Source organism: Lutzomyia longipalpis, chromosome 4 (genome assembly GCF_024334085.1).
Source record: "Lutzomyia longipalpis isolate SR_M1_2022 chromosome 4, ASM2433408v1".
Lineage (NCBI taxonomy): Eukaryota > Metazoa > Arthropoda > Insecta > Diptera > Psychodidae > Lutzomyia > Lutzomyia longipalpis.
This window is the reverse complement of record NC_074710.1, coordinates 24125196-24144496: the sequence shown is the minus strand read 5'-3', so window position 1 is coordinate 24144496 and position 19301 is coordinate 24125196. Positions and strand designations below refer to the sequence as shown.

Genomic DNA, 19301 nt, shown 5'->3' with positions numbered 1-19301 from the left:
CCGAGCTTCCAGGTGGCTCCTCTGTTCAGGTAGTTGTGGCTTCTCTGAAAGGTCTCCATCCTGGACAAATGGCGCTGTCAAACCACAAAGTAACACAAAGATTATGCATACCCTACGAGGAATCCCAATTCCTATAACGACTGGGCTTTGATTTTGCTAAATTCTCCGCGGAGAGGCGCTGAAAGCACCTGCTGGAAGAAGTCTTGTCAAGTCTGTTTTCATTTTACGCTTCGTGAAAAATTGGAAAATTCACATTTTCTGCACTTTATCTGGGCAATTAGACCCTTTTGCCTGCAATGGCTAATCACTACGAAGTCCCCAAATGGTGAGAAAAATCATTTTTTTGGGCAAATTCGAAAGGAGTTTCAAGGAACAAATAAATATTTTTAGGGCAGGAAAACCACCCACGGGCTTCCATTTGGACGTCCTCAAGGAGGACAAACTCATCCAGAAGCTAATGATTGATGAGAAGAAGTGCTACCTCTTTGGAAGGAATTCTCAGCTCAATGATTTCTGCATTGATCATCAATCCTGTTCACGCGTTCATGCTGCCTACGTCTACCACAAGCACCTCCACATCTCCTATCTTGTGGATTTGGGCAGTAGTAAGTAGCTTTTTTGGTGATCCTCAGTGGTCTGCCTCATCTCACAGGATGCAATTTGTAGCTCATGGAACGTTCATTGGGAATATCCGGTTGGAGGCGCACAAACCAACGCAGCTGCACATGAATTCCCAATTTCACTTTGGAGCCTCCACAAGATCCTACATTTTACGCGAGAGACCCTCAACGGGGGTTCGTCCCAACATTATGGAAGACATCCCCATGTCAGATGCCACCGAGGGAGCCCTTCTTGGTCTTCCGGAGAGTCAAAGTGAACTCGATGTGAGTACAAAATGAGCTTTTTTTTTGGAGCTTCCGGAAGACATTTCTTTGTCATTTCTTCCTCGTAGAACTTAACAGAGTACAATACGGCAACAAATCGTCGAATCTCCATGCTGGGCATTGCCGATGATACCACGTACAAGAGTAATCTGGAGAAGGATAAGAATAACCGGAAGCGGATGCGGAAGAGCGTGACGTTCAATGATGATGAGATTGTTATCAATCCGGAGGACATTGATCCCACCATTGGGCGCTTCCGGAACCTCGTGCAGACCACAGTGGTACCCACGAAGCGTGCAAAAATGGACATGGGAATCAGCTCCGGGAATGCCAGCACAAGCGCCGATGCTGCAAAGCACCTTCATCCCACTGCCCTTGTCCCGCATCTCTATCACGGTCTCCCCCCATCTGCCGATGATGGCAAGTACTCAATGGACGTGGACGAAGGGGCGGCTCCACTGAGTTTGGGCTCCAAACTGGGACTCCTCCTGCCCAATCCAGCACCCGATGTCCTCCCCACGGACATTGCTGTGACGCCCGAGAAGATGCCACCACCTCCAGCTCCGTCGTCGCGCATTGAGGAGCCCGAAATGCATACTGGAGACGAACCGCGAAAGAAGAAGTACGCCAAGGAAGCATGGCCAGGACGGAAGCCCCTCATGAGTGGCCTCTAAGCTTCTTTTCCCTTAATTTTCAATTTATTTTATCATTTTCAATTCATCTCTGTTTTTATTTTTTACTCCAATTCATTACAAAAAAATTTACTCTCAAGATCTAAACAAGATTTCAGAGAATCAAAACAAAAATAATTTATAAAGGCCGAGATTCAGGGCAATGTTGGGAGCTCAAAAGCAATCCGGCTAAAAGTGGAATTAATCCAGATAAAAATTAATAAAATAAGTATGAAAATTTCAAATGATTGATGAAGTTTTCGCGCGCGCAAAACGATTGAATTATTTTTTGGCGGCAATACTCTTCTTGCCCATTTCCACAATCATGGCCAGATTTTTCTGCAATTGCTGAAGATTCTGATAAGTTTCCGGATCAATTTGACTGATCATCTGTGCATCGAAGTTTGACGATGCCGTGGGACGGAGGGACAATACTCCGTCATTTGTGGGAATGTTCACACTCGCCGTGGGTTCCATACTGCCCGAAAACCCAACTACGGGACTCCCAGTCAATGAGACGAGCGTCTCACCGACACGTGGGTAGCGCAGTAGGGCCAGCGATTCATCAATCGGCATCTTGGGCATGATTTTATCAATGCGATCAGCACTAGATGACTTGATGCGCTGCGGAGCAGTCAATGGAGTCCGATAGGCTGATCTGATTATTCGAAAAAGAAAAAAAAAATTATCAGAAAAAAATTTTGTGAAGAAAGTAAATTTGAAACATTCACGCCAATGTTTCATCAATAAGTTTTAACATTTTTATGTTTCACACGTTGAAACATACGAAAAACAATGTTGTGACGTAATTCTTTGCATTTTTTGGTGTAGTCAAGGAAGTATTTTTAGCTTCTCTGAATAAAATTTAAAAATCCTTAAAAATGAGAGAAAAAAAGAAACGAGCTAACAAAATCATAAATGACTGTTACATTTGAATTAACAGCAAAGATTAACATCAGACGTTTCTTTTTTTAATTTGACATTTCATCTATATGTTTGACGTTTCTTCTCACACGTTTGACATTTCTCTTATAACGTTCTGTTTTTTCTAACGCTTGATCAATTTTCTGCCATGCAAACAAACGACACCAAACTAATGATCTTGATTCAATTTTGATAAGAGATTAAGTTTCAATGAAATGGATAAATTCATTTTTGATCAAATTTTGGTCGATTTTGTTTAAAAAAAAAACATTTTTTTTAATAAAATTGATTCGATTTTGAATAAAATGGGCAAAATAGGTTAGATTTTGAATAATTCAGGTACGATTTTGATAACTTTAGGCTAGATATTGTTAAAAGATTAAAATTTTGATAAAATCTAATTCAATTTTTAATGAATTAGGTTCAGTTTTACGAAAAACAGATTTTAGTTAAATTAAATTACTTTTTTTTATCAAATTGAGATAGATTTTGGCTAAATTCACATAAATTTTCAATGATTTGGGTTCGATTTTTATAAGTTTTAGTTCGATTTTCATAAAATTTTTTTAGATTTTGATTGAATTGAATTCAAACATATGATTTTATCTGAAAATTTAAGAAAAATGATTTTTTGATCTTTATTGAATTTACTAGAGACCATTTAATTCAAATCTTATCAAAATCAATTAAATTTCAAATTTCTAACCTCAAAAATTTAACCTTCATTTTCTATCAAAAGAAAATATTTTTTCAAGTTTTCTTTCGACGATTTTGAAGTAATGAAACTCCCCTAACACACAGATGTAGAATTTATCACGAAATATTACAGTCAGGTATTGGTTAACGTCGCATGGGATATACTCTTTCCACCCATTAATAATAATGAGTGGAAAGAGTATATCCCATGCGACGTTAATCAATACCTGACTGTAAATAGATTTAAAATCTGTGGCGATTAAAAAAGTCCATTGGGCCAGCAAAATCCTTCAAGGGTTAAGGAAAACAAAACCCCCAAAAAGGGACCTTTTTCTTTCCAGTCGGGTAAAGAATCAACGAAATGGGATTATAAAGGGGAATTTACCTTGATTTGTGCTCCGTTTGCGGCACAAGGGGGCCCTTGAGTGGCGTCGGTGGCTTTAGGCGACTCGGTGGCATACGTGGGACGCTGGGAATCATCCCTGTTGACTTGCTGCGTCGCATCTTGGCACGTGCTGCGGACAATGGTCCGCGAATTGCGGAAGTTGGAGCCACAGTCGTGGTATTCTCGGAAGTACGTCCCTCTGTAAGGTAACCTTCAGGATGAGCGCCCCCACACAGAGAGAAGGTGGCAAAAGTGAATTCCCGAAGTAAACCAAAAACCAAAAGCACGAAATGAATGAATTATGATTATGTGGTGTAAAAGCGTGATGTAAAAAAGAGGTAGGATGCGTGCAGAAGGATAATCTCATGCAAAGATTCATCAAATGATTAGTTTACCTTCATCCTCCTTGGATTGCTTCCGCTTTCGTACGGAATTCGCCTCTCGCGTTGAACTCAATGTTTCAGCGACGTTTACCTGAAGAAGTTGGAAGACTTCTGCAAGATTTGAAGCAGTCTGGAAAACAAAGGAACCTCCTGAATGAGAAGAATGAGGGAGGAAAACAAATGGGAAGAACTAACCATGGCTTTGATGTCCCCAATTTTCATATTGAGAATTTCTTCGGAAATAAGAGAAAGGATCTCCTGGGTCTCCCTCTCAATCCGCTGAATATTCTCCGTGTGCTTGTTCTCCAAAGCCGCAAATTCCGCTTCAACTGCAAGCAGAGATTCCCAAAATGTGAAGGAAAAACGGAATAATCCGGAGGGAAACATGGGAAGGCGTGCTTACCGTATTCATCATATTCCCGGAGATAATTCAACAGAGCATCATCCTGAGCTTGCTCCCGATTCCTCTTGGGATTCTTCGAGACTTTTGTCCGTGGCATTGTGGCACTAGAGGCTTTAATTTTCCACAAAAGAAAAATGAGAGAAAATTCAACGCTTTGCCGTTTGTCCGTTTTATGAAATGAAAATTCGTCTTTTTGACAGTGCGCGACAAGGCCAACTATAGTTTGTTTGTAAAAGGTTAGAAAGAGAAGTCTCAAAAGCAAAACATTTGCAAGATAAGATTGTTTAGCAGACGATTTGCTTCCAATGCCATCTTTTCTACATAATTTATTTATTTTTTATGATTTTCATTCATTCTCTACACATCATTCTCGTAGTCCTTTGGATTCTTACGGCTCAGCTGGGTATGGCGACTTTCCACAGCATCGTACACAATGTAGCCAATGATGAATGGGGGTACAACACGGAAGATGCTGGAACGAATCCTCCTCAATGTATTCGGGATTCCATGAGAGATAACACCAGCGAATGCCCTCTGCTCAAAGGGGGACAATTTGTAGGTAACAATCCCACGAACTTTGGCCAATTCACCGAAGTGCTTTCCCATCTTCCTGATTCACTATCCTCGCTGAGGAACTGAAAAAAAATTAGAAGTCAGTGAAGGTTGATTTTCAAACAAAAATTACATAATCGAATGGAAAATTGCTCAAATCTAAGCAATTAAAGAATAATTCTCAATAAATTCGGACTTCTTTTGCTACTTTGGCACATTTATAGCTAATTTTTGAACAATTTCTTTGAGAAAAACTAAGAAAATACATGGAAAATACGAAAATTACGCACCTTGCAAGAAAACTTGGTTGTGAGGTTATGTGAAGAATTTTGCACGACAGGGCTGCCAACTTTTGCAAAACGCAACTGTCAAAAAATAAAAACATCGCAGACCTTTCATCCTTTACTCGGGTAAATCCTGGAAAATCTCCTGAATCTCTGAGGAAGTAATCTTCCAGGTGCAATGTCAACACGTTGGTATCCCATCTATCAGAAAGGGAATCCCCAGCTGCGGGTATTTCTCCCGAATTTCTGGATGAAGCTCATCCGCCCGGTACATGAGCAGCCAAAAAATGTGGTTCAGTTTTCCTGCTCGCTGGAGATGACAAAGTACGACGTCCAGAACTATCTTGAGAAGATCTACAATATCCCAGTGAAGGAGGTACGAACAAGGATTGAGAGTGGGAAGACAACTCAAGATCCCAATTTTGGTTACATCAAGAAAGCTGATGATGTTAAGATCGCCTATGTTACTCTGGTAAGTATCCTCCGGGGATTTCCCTAAAGAATCTCCTGAAAAGCTTTTTAAAATATTTTTTTTTAAATATATTTTTTAGCCACGTGATATGACCTTTGAGTTTCCCGATATCTTCCCGAAGGAGAAAAAGGATAAAATTAAAGACGAAAAGTCTCTGGATGAAGCAAAGAAGAATTACAAAAAGTTCCTCGATAGGAATAAGAGTAGACCATCAGTTCCCGGATGGTACAGCATTTAGTCATCAATCATCCAAGCTCAGTTATTTTAAATAAATTGTTAGTTATAAACTTTATTAAAGAAAAATGTTTTTATTGTAAAGAAAATCATTAAAATTTCCTGACCCCTCCATACGTTGTCCAGGTAACATGGGGATTGTTGTCCTCTCATTGATTTCTTTCCCTTCAAAATTACCTTTAGTGTCTTCAAGTGAAAAAGTAAATTAATAAGTAAAAAATGGCTCATGAATCAAAACGCGTTACCACAAATTTAGCCACCATGTACGGCAGGTAAGGAAGACGTCAAGAAATCCCTCCTCAACAAGGGAAGTCCAAGAACTCATTGCCAGTTCGTGTATACATTTAGGATCGCCCCATCTGGGAATCATGAAAAGATAAAAATCTACTTCTGCACGGATCTCGACAAATCAGTCCTCATAAATAACTTCGAGAAGCGTGGATGGGTTCAGGTGGCAGCTGATGATGATTGGAATTTCTACTGGGCAGGTACACAGACCTGTCGCAATATCTTCAGTGTTGACAGTGGCTACCGTATGCACGACAATCAAATCATCAATCACTTTCCAAATCACTATGAGCTCTCGCGAAAGGATCTTCTTGTGAAAAATATAAAACGCTACAGGAAGGATTTAGAGCGCGATGGAAGCCCTCTGGCTGAGAAGACGGAGACAAATCAAACAGGTAAAAAGGCTCTTCTGTCTTTCTTCGTGTGGAAGGGATTTTAAGGATTAAAACGGGAAGATATGATGACTTACTTTAAGAAAAAATCGAAAATTGGCCATATTTGTTGTTGTTGTGGCCGCCATTTTGAAAGCCAATGCGAGTTAACCTCTTTTTCAATTTTTACAAAATTCCACATTTTTAGAATTTTTCCGAGTGGGTCCAACGTATCAAATTAGATCCCTCAAAAAGAAATGTCTTATTAGAAGATTTTCCTTTTCATCTCTAACATGAAACAGGTTGAAGTTTGTAGACTTTTTGAATAAATTTTTCTTCCTGAACTGTTTGATGTACTTCCCGGAAAGAGCCATAAGTGTCTGGAAATCGTCCAGTCAGTACTCCAATTGCATCAGAAAGTTTCTAAGGGATCTTAAGAACTTCCTTTTCAACACCCTGCTGATTTTTGATTTCATTTAGGGATCCAAATCTGTCCATTTAGGGAGTCTATAAAAATGCTTCTAAGCAATTACAAAGCAGTGTCCTTACATAGACAGATTTGGACCCCTAAATGAAATCAAGAATCAATTGAGTGTTGAAAAGAAAGTTCCTTAGATCCCTTAGAAACTTCCTGATGCAATGCGAAGGGTGACTGTACAACTTCGAGGCACTTATGGCACTTTCCGGGAAGCACATCCAACAGTTCCGGGAAAAAAAGTGTACAAACTTCAAGCTGCCTTAACATGAATCATACTTATAAATTAAAAAAAAAAATTCTTTAACGGTTTTTCAGGTGGAACCAAATACTTATATTTGGACTTTATCCCCGTAACATTTGTCCTTCCCGCGGACTACAACATGTTCGTGGAGGAGTACAGGAAGAATCCATCGAGCACGTGGATAATGAAACCATGCGGGAAGTCTCAAGGTGCTGGAATATTTCTCATTAATAAACTGTCCAAGTTGAAAAAATGGTCGAGAGAGGCAAAAACGGCTTTTCATCCGCAAATTGGGAAGGAGAGCTACGTGATATCACGCTACATTGATAATCCCCTCCTAATTGGCGGGAAGAAGTTTGATCTGCGCCTCTATGTACTCGTCACCTCTTTCCGCCCACTCAAGGCTTATCAATTCAAATTGGGCTTCTGTCGCTTCTGCACGGTTAAGTACGATACGAGCGTGACTGAATTGGACAACATGTACGTGCACCTGACCAATGTGAGTGTCCAGAAGCATGGGGGTGAGTACAATAATCTCCATGGCGGGAAGTGGAGTGTCCAGAATTTACGGCTGTACCTGGAGGGTACGCGCGGGAAGGAGGTCACCGATAAACTGTTCGGATCAATTACATGGCTAATTGTGCACTCACTGAGGGCCGTGTCTCCCGTCATGGCGAGTGATCGTCATTGCTTCGAGTGCTATGGCTACGACATTATAATAGACAATACGCTAAAGCCGTGGCTTGTTGAAGTAAATGCATCACCATCACTCACATCGACCACAGTTAATGACAGGATCCTCAAGTACAAGCTCATCGATAATATTCTCTCTGTTGTCTTACCACCTGATGGGGTACCTGAGTGAGTGTTAAATTAATTATTCATTCACTAAATTCATGCGCTTTTCATTTTTTTATTTTATATTTGACCTTAAAATATTTTACGTTATATACAGAGAGCTTTTAAAGCTCTAAAGACGGACAATTAAAACCATTTTGATATTTTTTCCTAATTTCTAGCTATTCTAGAAAATTCTTTCTGTGCCATATGAAAGTCATATAAAGACTTAACATTTTATATTTAAACCATTTTCCTACGATGGAAAATTTGCGAGGAAACATTACATTAGTTTCTTATTTAGTCCATTTCGAGGGATATCTGTCTGCGCCCCTGTTCCCTATATGAAGTGAATAAACTCCTTTCTATCATAAATTGTCGTGTAAATTCATATTTTTTGTGTACCGCCTACGCTACACTACATTGTAACGAAGAGATCATTTTCAAATACAAAATTAAATTATTATAAGAATTTTTTAAAAGTCAGTGATTAACTTCCGAAAAATTCCGAAATGGAAAGCGGAAGCAACAATTTACACGTAATGTAGGTAATACACTGTGCGTGTATGTATGTGTATGAAAAAAAATGAAAAGAACATGAATGAAAGTTTGCAAATTTCACCCTCATACGTTATATGGTTGAAAAAGAGAAAAGAAAATACTTTTCTTGCCCATTTATTTAACCAAAACCGACACAATAAAGGTTGTTTCTTTATTTTGTCATAAATTCCACTCCATCGTTTTTTTTTTCACTCCAATATTAATGCGATATATTTTTTTTCAATTATACTCACCAAGTAATGTTTTTTTGTAATTTTGTTGCTGCAAAAATTCGCAGACATGCATTGTTGAATAATTGGTTAGAGTTTTTTTTCTTTTTTCATTGCAGTGTTCGCTGGAATAAAATTCCCAATCAAGAGGCATTGGGGAATTTTGAATTGCTCCTGGATGAGGAAATTGCGGCACAAGATGAAAATTCGTCAATTGTGAGCAAAAAACACAATGGAAATCGATGGAAATGACCGTAAAAGTGATTCCTAAAAACGTTTTATGATAACTTTTACCATTTTAAAGTTTTATTTGTGCGCGAGTTTTTGAGTGCAGCACAACATCAATCATCACAGGCTCATCAATCAACCACCTTCGTTGCTATCTTTAACCTGTGATTCTGCATAATGCACTGCAAAATTTGTTTTGTGCATGAATGAAAAGCTGCAGTTTATTTTCCACTCATTTTAGTCGGATTGTGTAGGAAATATAATGAACATGAACGAATAGCCTCAACGCGGGCTTTGGTGAGTGCAATTTTGAGTGTGTTAACGTGCGAAAGGAGTTCTGCAACTTTGCAATACCGTCAAATGGGGTGAATTGAGATCAGTTATGCAAGATAACTGCCATTCCTTCAAAAGTTTAATTTTTTAAAGTATTTTTGAGAAGTATCATGATGTAGGAAAATATCCGCAGATATATCCTTTTTATATTTTTCATTGGGATGACTTTAAAATCTCCCAGTTCGACACACTGACAAAAGTGCAGATGAAAAGATACTCAAAAGAAGGTTAATTGATTTTCTGTCTTTTTATTCTAACTTAACCTTAAATAATAAGCTAAACAAGAAAAGTTTGTAAGTTTGTTCGGCGCCCTAACAAACTTACAACCTTTTCTTGTTTAGCCTTAATTATTAATATGGTGAATTTACAAATCATGAAATAAAACGGTAATCGGTAAAGAAGCCCGTGAAAACCCCATAAGGGAAAGCAAACACACAGTCCACTTTTAATTAGTGGTCGTTGCAAACACACACATATTGCGGCCACTTGATAATGCAGCGAATTTGCAGTGAATTAAAGCATTTTGAGGACAGTTGTTGGTATTCACTAGCAACTAATTCCAAACTGTAAAACTGGTTGTAATAAATTGCCTTTCCTGACGGCCACTGAGGAAGGTCCTGACTTGTGCGGAAAGCCCAGACAGAATTGTTTCTATAACTCTGGACTGAGATCCAAGCTCCGACGCTGACCGCGTCCATTAAAACTAATGTTTATCAAAGAACATCCAGAGTTGACAACAGAACCGACAGAGGGGTTGCAGCAGGTAATCAATCAACTAGTCCCCACCTTGTACAAGGACTTCACCGTGAGTCACCTCCTCCATCTAACCATGGTGGACGGTAAAGTATGCAACAATCTGACTGGCACCAGCAGCGCTCAGAATTGTTATATTTGTGGTGCAGCTCCCAATTGCACAAGACGCACTCAAATTCGGGTTGTCCACCCTTCACACCTGGATTAGAATGATGGAGTGGTTTTTGAACCTGGTGAAGAAAAGGCATCTACGCCAGGAAAAAAAAGAGACACCCCACGCGAGCAGCATAAGGGGATCCGTCAAGAGGCAAAAAGGAGAATCCAATGGGAGCTGCGGAAAACGATTGGGATAAGGATCAATGAGCCTAAGCCTGGTGGATCCGGGAATTCAAACAAAGTGGTGGAAAACTATTTTTCCGTTTAAAACTTATATATGGTCAAATAATTCTGCAGAGCTTAGCAAGCTAAAATGCCAAAGAAAAGCCAGATTTTGGACAAATTCTTGTCCTATTTCCCAATAAGCTACGAAGAATTGGCAAAGTCATTGTTAAAAAATTTAAAATAGTCAAATACATTAAAACTAGACATAATGAACAATTAGCAGATTTTCAAGATGAAACATTTAAACGTTATTAAAATAATAGAAACAGAATTGTTGGGGTTAATGGCAATTCGAGAAGGATAGGAAGTAGGTGGAGCACCTGGGGATGGCTGTTTGTCTTTACAAGAAGTAGATTTACCCACTGATGGCCCAATGTTGGTGGTCCAAAGCCAATGAAACAACATGAAACACCGAATGAAATAAAAAAAATGAGAATGTGCTACTCCAATTCACCCCTTTTTACGGTATTTTCTCTTCATTTGTGCTTTTTTTCTGCACATACTGCGGTGATCTCCTTCAAAGCTTGATTTTTCGCGAAAGAAGGGAGGCTTTTACGTTTTGGGGTGGGGAAAAGCCAAGGCAATGAACGCGAGGAGTCCGCACACGACGCATGTAGTGGACGTTAAAAGTAATGCAGTCTGAAAAAAATATATAATATACTACATAGTTATATACATAATTTTACAAAAGTGGTGGAGGGAAGGAAAATACGGCAAAGAAGTTAAAAAAAAACCTGCACAGTTCACTTACCGTTTCGCGAAGTTGGATTTTTACCATCACGCGCAGTTTTAAGCAGGCATTCAAGTCTTTTACCGCGGCATGTGATTCAGTTGAAACTTACCTCTGCGGACAGTCGGTTGGTTTGGCCGCTTAACATTGCCAATCTCTTTTGCATCTCCTCAGAGTCTTTAACCAGCCTCAGGTGGTTGGCGCTATTATTACACCTCTGATCGCATTAAGTGACTGTGCTGTGAGTGGCAGTGGAATATATTTAGTGGGTTTGGGTGAGAAAAAAAAGATGTTGTGTGAGAGATAGAAAAAGAAAGTAAATCGATTTTTATATTCAAGACAGGAAAAAAGTCCAAAAAGCTGCTTAGAGGTGTTACGAAAATCCGCTTCTTTTTTTTACCCACCTTCTCCGCCTGCGAAGAAAGTGAACATTATGGATTTACTGTAGGCATAAAGTTTTCCCGTAAAAACCCATTTCTTTTTAAAGAAAATAAAATAAAATAAACAGAAAAAATATAAAAAGAGTGATGATCAAAAGGTAATAAATTTAAGAAAATAAGGAATAAATTCAGTGGGAGAAGGAAGAGGAATTATTGTGGACATGAGAAAATGTGCATTTTGTGAAATTAAAAGGAAATCAGTGAAAATCTGCTAGTGGCTGTGATATGAGAGAGTTCACCGACACTGTGAAGCCATTTGTCCAAAGTGGAATTACCAGGAAGTGACTCCAGTGCAGAGAAGTCAGAGATAGTAAGAGAACTTGGTGGCGAAGTGTCCACCATTGAGATCATCAACGCAACATAATCTCAAGGTGAGGACTTTCGCGTCTGCACGAGCACTTTTCATTTGTAAATGTGTTATACTGCAAAACCCCACTCATCAATTGAAAATTTAATTGAATGATCAACTTTTAATTCTCAATATACTTTTTATTATATTTTGCTTGAAGGTGATTTGAAAAGTGAGGTGCATTGCTAATTTCTTTGTAAACCACAGAGGGGTTTCGTAGTGAAAATGTTTTATTTTACATCTTACATTGAATTCAAAATTTTAATTCAAATTAATCCTATTACTTCTATTAGACTGTTAATTTATAAAAGTGATTTTCAAAAATAAAATTTGTCTAAGAATTTTTACAAAATTATAATACAAAGATCAATGTTTCATTGTTCCATGCCGGCTGTAAAATACACGGGTTTTACAAAATTCTAAAAGGTTAGCTAATATTCTAAATAGTTTAGGATTTGTCCTCCAACTAGCCATTTTGAAGTATAAATTTGAATACCCTTTAGGTCTTTCACAACAACAGAAAGAAACCAACTTAAAAATTCATTGTATCAAAGATTATTAAAAATTTATTTTACCCTACAAATTCATGTCAAACTAAGGATAATGTTAATTTAATAATTTATTAAATTTGTCATTAATGATTAATTAAATTAGACCTTCATTAGCTCCTACTCCTGACGTGTCTATTGGGTTATACAGAAACGTTCTGAAACGTGAAACATCAGGTGAAACGTCTTGCGAAATATTATAGTGTCTTAAATTTTAATTAATTGTTATTTTGTGGCCAGAGAAGTCCTGAAAAAAAAATACGTTTTTAATTAGAAATGTCTTCTAAGAGCATCGAGAGAATAAATGTTGTGGTAAAAATATAGAATTGATGTGTTTCTTTTAGACACAAAACATTCGCGTCTGGATGAAACATTTGTTCTTTGTATCACGATATTTTATCTTTGGACGCTCAACCTCTTTTACATATAAATATGCATTGTAATATTGAAAAAGTTATTCAATTTTAAATTTGCTAAAATTTAATGTTTCACGTTAGGGTCACAGTGGACGCGAAAGGGTTAAAAAAAATTGGTTGGTACTCAATTTATGAAATAACTCCCACCAGATCTTACTGATTTCATTTGCAAAATGGCTTTAAAAATCATACAAATCAATCCACGGGGTTGTCTTTTGAAATCATTTCCAATTGAAATTTTGCACGAATTATATATAAAAATTTTTCATTTCAACGAAAAAGTGAATGAGAGACATATCAAAAGAGGAGTTGTAAATTATATATGGGAGATGGACTGAAAGAGCACGTGATTGAATAAAAGTGTGTGAGAAAGAAAAGAAAAATTGAAGAAAAAAAAATGCTATCGAAAGTAGGAAATTAAAGTTATAGATACACACATGGACGATGGATGTTTTATGGACTCTGACTATGGTTCCGGCTATTGAACCATTGAATTAAAGAAGTAAAAAAAATGTTCCGTTTCGCTTTTTTCTTTGTTTTTATTATTTAATAAAATATTATAAAAATACGCGAAGCAAAGAAAATACACCAAAAATTTTGGTTCAACAACATTTTATTCGATGTAAAATGTAACAAGTTTGGTAGTATACATAATTGTCGTATAGGAGCATAGAAAGCATAATTTAACGTCTTTTTTTGTGTTCTCATACTAAGAAATGTAACCCATTCAGTGACAAAGCAAAAAGAAAAATAAATAAAAGATTAAAATCCTTCATGGAAACTCAATGAGTCTTGCAATAAGGTTTGAAGAAAGACAATTTTCTTTGCAATCTTTCTGCGAATGGCCTTTGTTTCAACAACTATACGGCATATTTAGATCAATTATTCAATAAAGCGCAAAAAAAGAGGCATAAATCAGGCAACAATTGCCACGAAATCAACTGAAAATGTACATCAGAAAGAAAATATCGCGGCTATTATTAATTTTGTGAAAGCGAAATTGGCTTGATAATTGCATTTAACATTATACAAAATACTTTAAAATGTAATTTATATGGTAATGCCATTCCAATTGTGAAGACGAGGAAATTGTCTGCATACCCACTTCAAATGAAATCTCTTCTTTACCACACACTCGCGATGAGTGAAAGACCGACCAATGCAATAGGATAAAAAGTCACGAAAAGGAACGTCCTTAAGCACACATTTTTGCACTTCAAGATTAATGTTGAATAGTTCTCAAAATCTGACGTAGAGCATTTTATGTAGGTCTCAATATAAACTTTCAACACCGCAACTCATTAGAAAGGAAAAAATGTATAATAGCCCAAAAATACTTTACACTGCTGGAGAGCAAATTGTGCTGCTTATTAATATTATTAATGTTATATTTTTGGTGTTGGCATATTTTTTTTTCAAACATTCATTGACATTCCACATAATTTTGATAATTTTCCCAACAATTGGATATTGCAAAATTATTATTTTTGCTTGAGATTAAATAAGATAATCAGTCTAAATAATTAAAGAGATTAATGTGGAAAAATTAAAAATATTTTGAAGAAAGAAATAGAATGTTTATCAGTTTTTAATAATTGATTTAAAAAATTATAACGTTTGACATTTCTTTTCTAACGTTTCACGTTTATATTCTAGAGGCGTAGCTAAGGAGGGTTTTTAGGTGGGTACCTAAATACCTCAAAGTCTATGTTTTGTTTTGAATACCAAATCATAAAAAATAATTCTAGACAAAAGCTTACTCGAAAAAACATTTAAAAGAAGATTTTCAAATATAAAAAATTAAATGTCAAACGTTAGAAATTAAAATTCAATAAAACACCCTTAAATGTTGGAATGAATTGAAAGCTTAATAAATAAACATAGAATGTGAAATATTAGAAAATAAAAGTCCTACAAATTAACAAAAAAAATTCTAGAATACTAGAATACACCCAGGAATATATTTATGGGTACGCTTCTGATATATTCTAAATTTTGACGTTTCTTTTCTAATGTTTGAAATTTCCTTAAAAATGTTTCAATTTCTTTTCTAGGGCGTAACATTTTTTATAGCATTTGACGTTTTTTTTTAACGTTTTGAGTTCTTTTTTTCTAAACTTTTGCTTCCTGACCATTTTTGTCATTTTAACATTCCTCTTCTAACGTTTGAGAGCTTTTTCAAATGGTTTTCGTTTCTAATTCTCTTCAAATTTCAAATCAAAACTTTCAATTTAACATAATTTCATCTTAAATTTTATTAGTACAATTTTATTTTATTGTAAAACTTGAATTTGCATTTTTTCCTCAAAATTTTATAAGAATGACTCAACTTTATAGAAAATTAAAAGATGTAACTTTAATGTCACTAAACGTAAAATATGATTAAGTAAAAAAAGTATAAACGTATAATTTCATTTGCATGTACCTACTTAATTAAGCTTTTAACTAATTATGTAAAGCAAATGATGGAGCTAATTAAAAACAGATGAGTATTATTTACAATCAATAAACACGTCCATTTACATGATATAATTAGGTACATAACTCTGTGTAAATAAAAGCAAAATTATCTCTTGTGTGTGAATTCTTGTAAATCATTTTATGTTTAATTTCCTCTACCTGTCTTTCTTTTTTAAAGTTTAACCTGCACGTTACCATTAAAATAAACAAAGTGTGGAGTATGTGTGTGTGTGGTGAAGAATGTTAAATGGCATTTGAGTAATTCGTGCATGATAATGGTAAAGAAAATGGCAAAAATCCTCACATAGAGTTGGTGGTTTGTTGCATGATCTTCACTGTTGATCTTGGAAAGGTAATGCATTTTGTTGTTTTGAAAAACCTCCGACACACGAATGATTCCCACACCAAGCCACGTGCCAACAATTGAATCACCTCTATATGGTTCTCTCTCCTCGACATTGATTCACATTAATTTACCTTTTCTTATGCTCTTTTTCGCGTCTATTTTGTAGGTGAACATTACACCATGAGACTGATCCACCTCCTACTGGTCGTTGTACTCTTCAGCTTCTGCGGGATTGTCAATGTGAGTTTATGATTTTATTTATTTTTTCTTTCTCTTTTTCCATTTTTGAAATGTTTAATATTTTACATTTTTGCAAACTTTCTTTTCCAATAAATGATTAAATTCTGCCGGAAAATATCATATTTCACTTGAAAAAGCTTTGGTAAAACTTTATTATAAATGACGGGTAATTAGTTGATTAAATGGGATTAATTAAAAGATTAAAAGATTATGGGAAAATAGACTTTAGCAGATTATGAAGTTTTCTTGAAAGAAAGTTCTTTTTTTTTTAAATTAAATTTTATTACTATTTATGCTTCTTGGCGGTCCTACAGGGGTCAATAGACCCAAAGACCTTAGAGTGGGTTGGGATTAAAAAAAAGAGCGATTTATGCTTAATTAGAAAAACATGATAAATGTTGAAATAAATGGCAAACATTTTAGAAAAAAATCAATTTGAATGTAACAGCCGTTAATACAATTTCAATAAAATTTGAATAAAAAGAAAAATCATGGGTTGAAAGGGTTAACGTAACTATGCGCCACGCAAATGCATAATATAAGAGAAAAAATCCAATAGAATAGACGAATTATTATTTCTACGTTTCTTTGTTGGTCGTGAAAGGGTTAAAATGTTTTCAACCATTTCTAAAGTCTCATTGTCCTGTATTTTATCCCAACCTCTAATTAACTTATACCCCTAAAAAATTTAATAATGTGAAGCTTTTCTTCTTGCAAAACATCCGTAAGCTTCAGCGACGTATTTTTGCATAACTAACCCAATCTCTCATCTTTCTACAAATTACTAATCCTCATTCACATGCAAAATTCTAATTTCCATTACGCCAAAAGTCACGTCTATGAGAGTTATTAGTTTGGAAAGAAAATGAATTTGTCACCTCTTATTTCGTGCTCGTTTCGAGATTTATTCAGTTTATTTTTTTTTGTACATTCATTCCGTAATCTTACATCTCACCTTTTGTCATACATCTGCACAAACCCTTTATTTTCTTCTTTATTTACCTTTTTTAGCTGTGATTCATTTTTTTTTCTTCTTGTTTAATAAAGCCCCTCGAGTGAAAACACAACACAATGACATGGTTGCAATTCAAATTGATTCAATTCCAAAACTTTTTTACTTTCGCTTTTTGCCTAACAAACCGGATTAGTAAAAGCTACATATAAAATATATATACATTATATATATTTATTTGTGCTACATGTCCAAAAAAAACTTGATGATAAAATTAATCTGCTATGTGTGTTGTAAATAAACAAAAAAAATAGTGAATAAAATTAGGCACATTAATCTTATGAACCTTTAATAAAATAAATGCGTTTTTTAACCCTTTGATGGCAAACTAGTTAAGAATCCAAATAGACATTTTTTCAATTTATTTTTTTTAAATTTACTCGGATGATTTTAATTACTTCAATCAGTCAAAAAAGGAGGAAAATTGAAAATTTTGATTTTCAAACACTGAACGCCATTTTGATTTTTTTTCAGTTGAATCATAATTCAAAAGAATGAATTTCTCAACTTCCACTGGACCGATTTTAATGAAATTAATATCAAATAAAAGAAAAGGAAACTGTGAAAAATGTAATTGAATGTTTCTTAAAATTACATATGAAGATATTGCCTAAAATTTGACCTAAATTCTCATTTTAAATTTCTCAAAAAAAGCCCCTCCTTGGTAATTGAATGGTTAACATAAAAATATAGTTAAGTGCTCGTGTGACAAATTGCTACACATCCTCTCAATGTACGGCAATTTTAGGAGAGTTGAAAAAAAATTCATGAAGCTAAACTAAATGACATACAATTTATTTTAATGACTTACTTTTAGCTCTTAAACCATTTTAGCTTCACATATAGGTATGAATTTTTCCCATTCTCATCCTCCCTGCGTATATGAGTACATTTCACACTTGACATACATCTTCTCCACTCTTACCCAGCTAGATGGAAAATTAAGCGAAAAATTACAAATTTTTAGCCTTTTCGATTGTTTCTCATGATGATGGAGGAAAAGAAGAAAGTTTTATGCTCGCCAAATTATCTAAATTAGCATGATAAAATTATATATGAGCTTGCTTATTTTACGACCAATCAAATACTCTATTGACATTCTCTGCAATACACATAAAATGCAGGTATATTTATATATATATTTACATGGTTTTAAATTAAACCAAACGATAATAAAACAAAATTAAATCATCTACCTTTGACTGCACCTATTTGCAAAAAAAAATCTTTCTTTACCTTGAATTCAGTTTTCTAATAAAATTAAAAATAAAATCTCTCTTGAAATCATTAATATGATATTGATGGTTAACCCCTATCACATGTAAAATTAGATTTGTTGAAGACAGCCCCAGTCCTCTTTTATGAAGTCAGCTCCCTTCTCTGCAATCATCACAACCGGTGCATTTATATTTCCTCCAGGTATCGTTGGCATAATGCTGGCATCAATAACTCTCAATCCTTTCAAGCCCCTAACTCGTAGTCTGTAATCAACAACGGCATCTGGATCTGAAGCAGGACCCATCTTGGCAGTTCCTACTGCATGAGGTTTTTGAATGCTCATATAACGAATAAAACAAGTCCAGTAGTTATCACTATCATAATCAAGAGCATCACATTCTGGTATAGGCATGTGAACCAGTTGAGCATTTAGTTTTCTATAGGTGCTGGTTTTAAAGAATTTCTGATACAAGCGAATGGCCTTTAGCATAGCTTCTACGTCTGACTTCTCTGATAGGAGGTTCATATTTATCAGCGGATTATCCAATGGATTCTGGCTTTGGAGCGTGATTTCACCTCTTGATTTCTCTTTTAGGAATGTCACGGGGACAAGCAAAACATCCCATGTTTGACCAATTTCCGAAAGACCATCCTTCAGTAGACTTACGTTGTAGCCTAAATACTCTCGTGCTGAGTCAATATAGTTACCCTGACCTTTGCGAAGTTCCACGTGAAAGAATTGGAAATTCGGGTTCGTTGCATTAAGATCATTGACATTTACATATCCAACAGCTTGTATCAATTCAATTGTTCCTAAGGTACCAGATCTGTCCAGCATGTATGAAGCGAAGTCTTTCAATGTATCAGCTTCAGTAGATAAAACTTCATCTGACCTATTGAATTTTATACTCAAAACCATTTCAACATGATTCTGAAGATTTTTTCCAACTGAAAGATTTACTACAACTGGGATT

At 35.6% G+C, this 19301-nt stretch overlaps 7 protein-coding genes across 8 annotated transcripts in view; 4 read left to right on the top strand and 3 right to left on the bottom strand.

The window, feature by feature from the left end:
- The window catches only part of LOC129795035 (probable asparagine--tRNA ligase, mitochondrial), a 1173171-nt gene that overhangs the window by 123225 nt on the left and 1030645 nt on the right, over nucleotides 1-19301 (bottom strand). The gene's annotated exons all lie outside the window — the stretch shown is intronic.
- Nucleotides 1-19301, bottom strand: part of LOC129795002 (sodium-dependent nutrient amino acid transporter 1-like) — an 899230-nt gene that overhangs the window by 123225 nt on the left and 756704 nt on the right. The window lies entirely within an intron of this gene.
- Nucleotides 185-1800, top strand: LOC129795056 (nuclear inhibitor of protein phosphatase 1). Its single transcript, XM_055836084.1, has 4 exons — nucleotides 185-325; nucleotides 391-605; nucleotides 667-884; nucleotides 953-1800. Exons 1-4 carry the CDS (start codon nucleotides 297-299, stop codon nucleotides 1556-1558), a joined length of 1068 nt encoding a protein of 355 aa, XP_055692059.1. The 5' UTR covers nucleotides 185-296; the 3' UTR covers nucleotides 1559-1800.
- LOC129795066 (cytochrome b-c1 complex subunit 8) lies at nucleotides 1594-5256 on the bottom strand. Of its 2 annotated transcripts, XM_055836095.1 has the most exons (6): nucleotides 5189-5231; nucleotides 4347-4981; nucleotides 4139-4272; nucleotides 3956-4073; nucleotides 3561-3771; nucleotides 1594-2213 (listed from the first exon to the last, which is right to left on the bottom strand). In XM_055836095.1, the coding sequence occupies exons 2-6, from the start codon at nucleotides 4441-4443 to the stop codon at nucleotides 1838-1840; spliced, it is 936 nt and encodes a 311-aa protein (XP_055692070.1). In that variant the 5' UTR covers nucleotides 4444-4981; nucleotides 5189-5231; the 3' UTR covers nucleotides 1594-1837. The 2 variants fall into 2 exon arrangements, with proteins under 2 accessions (XP_055692070.1, XP_055692071.1); XM_055836096.1 differs by lacking the exons at nucleotides 1594-2213; nucleotides 3561-3771; nucleotides 3956-4073; nucleotides 4139-4272 and having other exon boundaries at nucleotides 4658-4981; nucleotides 5189-5256.
- Nucleotides 5251-5957, top strand: LOC129795106 (39S ribosomal protein L23, mitochondrial). Its single transcript, XM_055836145.1, has 2 exons — nucleotides 5251-5654; nucleotides 5734-5957. The coding sequence occupies exons 1-2, from the start codon at nucleotides 5361-5363 to the stop codon at nucleotides 5890-5892; spliced, it is 453 nt and encodes a 150-aa protein (XP_055692120.1). The 5' UTR covers nucleotides 5251-5360; the 3' UTR covers nucleotides 5893-5957.
- Nucleotides 5856-9276, top strand: LOC129795042 (polyglutamylase complex subunit TTLL1). Its single transcript, XM_055836057.1, has 4 exons — nucleotides 5856-6160; nucleotides 6237-6571; nucleotides 7341-8127; nucleotides 8993-9276. The coding sequence occupies exons 1-4, from the start codon at nucleotides 6108-6110 to the stop codon at nucleotides 9123-9125; spliced, it is 1308 nt and encodes a 435-aa protein (XP_055692032.1). The 5' UTR covers nucleotides 5856-6107; the 3' UTR covers nucleotides 9126-9276.
- LOC129794972 (mucin-2-like) overlaps nucleotides 11834-19301 on the top strand; it is an 826140-nt gene continuing 818672 nt past the window's right edge. Inside the window, exons 1-2 of the mRNA XM_055835924.1 lie at nucleotides 11834-12109; nucleotides 16024-16097. Of these exons, the coding sequence (XP_055691899.1) occupies nucleotides 16038-16097 (60 nt within the window). The 5' untranslated portion in view covers nucleotides 11834-12109; nucleotides 16024-16037. The remainder of the gene's footprint in view (nucleotides 12110-16023; nucleotides 16098-19301) is intronic.

What these genes read in the sequence shown, in the direction of transcription:
- LOC129795056 (XM_055836084.1), top strand. Translation starts at nt 297, where the DNA reads ATGGCTAATCACTACGAAGTCCCCAAATG. An exon ending in TCTTGTGGATTTGGGCAGTA is followed by an intron (nt 606 to 666) that starts GTAAGTAGCTTT and finishes TGCAATTTGTAG; the next exon opens with CTCATGGAACGTTCATTGGG. An exon ending in AGAGTCAAAGTGAACTCGAT is followed by an intron (nt 885 to 952) that starts GTGAGTACAAAA and finishes TCTTCCTCGTAG; the next exon opens with AACTTAACAGAGTACAATAC.
- LOC129795066 (XM_055836095.1), bottom strand. Translation starts at nt 4,443, where the DNA reads ATGCCACGGACAAAAGTCTCGAAGAATCCCAAGAGGAATCGGGAGCAA. An exon ending in CCGGGAATATGATGAATACG is followed by an intron (nt 4,273 to 4,346) that starts GTAAGCACGCCT and finishes CTCTGCTTGCAG; the next exon opens with TTGAAGCGGAATTTGCGGCT. An exon ending in TTGGGGACATCAAAGCCATG is followed by an intron (nt 4,074 to 4,138) that starts GTTAGTTCTTCC and finishes TTTGTTTTCCAG; the next exon opens with ACTGCTTCAAATCTTGCAGA.
- LOC129795106 (XM_055836145.1), top strand. Translation starts at nt 5,361, where the DNA reads ATGTCAACACGTTGGTATCCCATCTATCAGAAAGGGAATCCCCAGCTG. An exon ending in AGATCGCCTATGTTACTCTG is followed by an intron (nt 5,655 to 5,733) that starts GTAAGTATCCTC and finishes TATATTTTTTAG; the next exon opens with CCACGTGATATGACCTTTGA.
- LOC129795042 (XM_055836057.1), top strand. Translation starts at nt 6,108, where the DNA reads ATGGCTCATGAATCAAAACGCGTTACCACAAATTTAGCCACCATGTAC. An exon ending in TTAGCCACCATGTACGGCAG is followed by an intron (nt 6,161 to 6,236) that starts GTAAGGAAGACG and finishes GTATACATTTAG; the next exon opens with GATCGCCCCATCTGGGAATC. An exon ending in CCACCTGATGGGGTACCTGA is followed by an intron (nt 8,128 to 8,992) that starts GTGAGTGTTAAA and finishes TTTTCATTGCAG; the next exon opens with TGTTCGCTGGAATAAAATTC.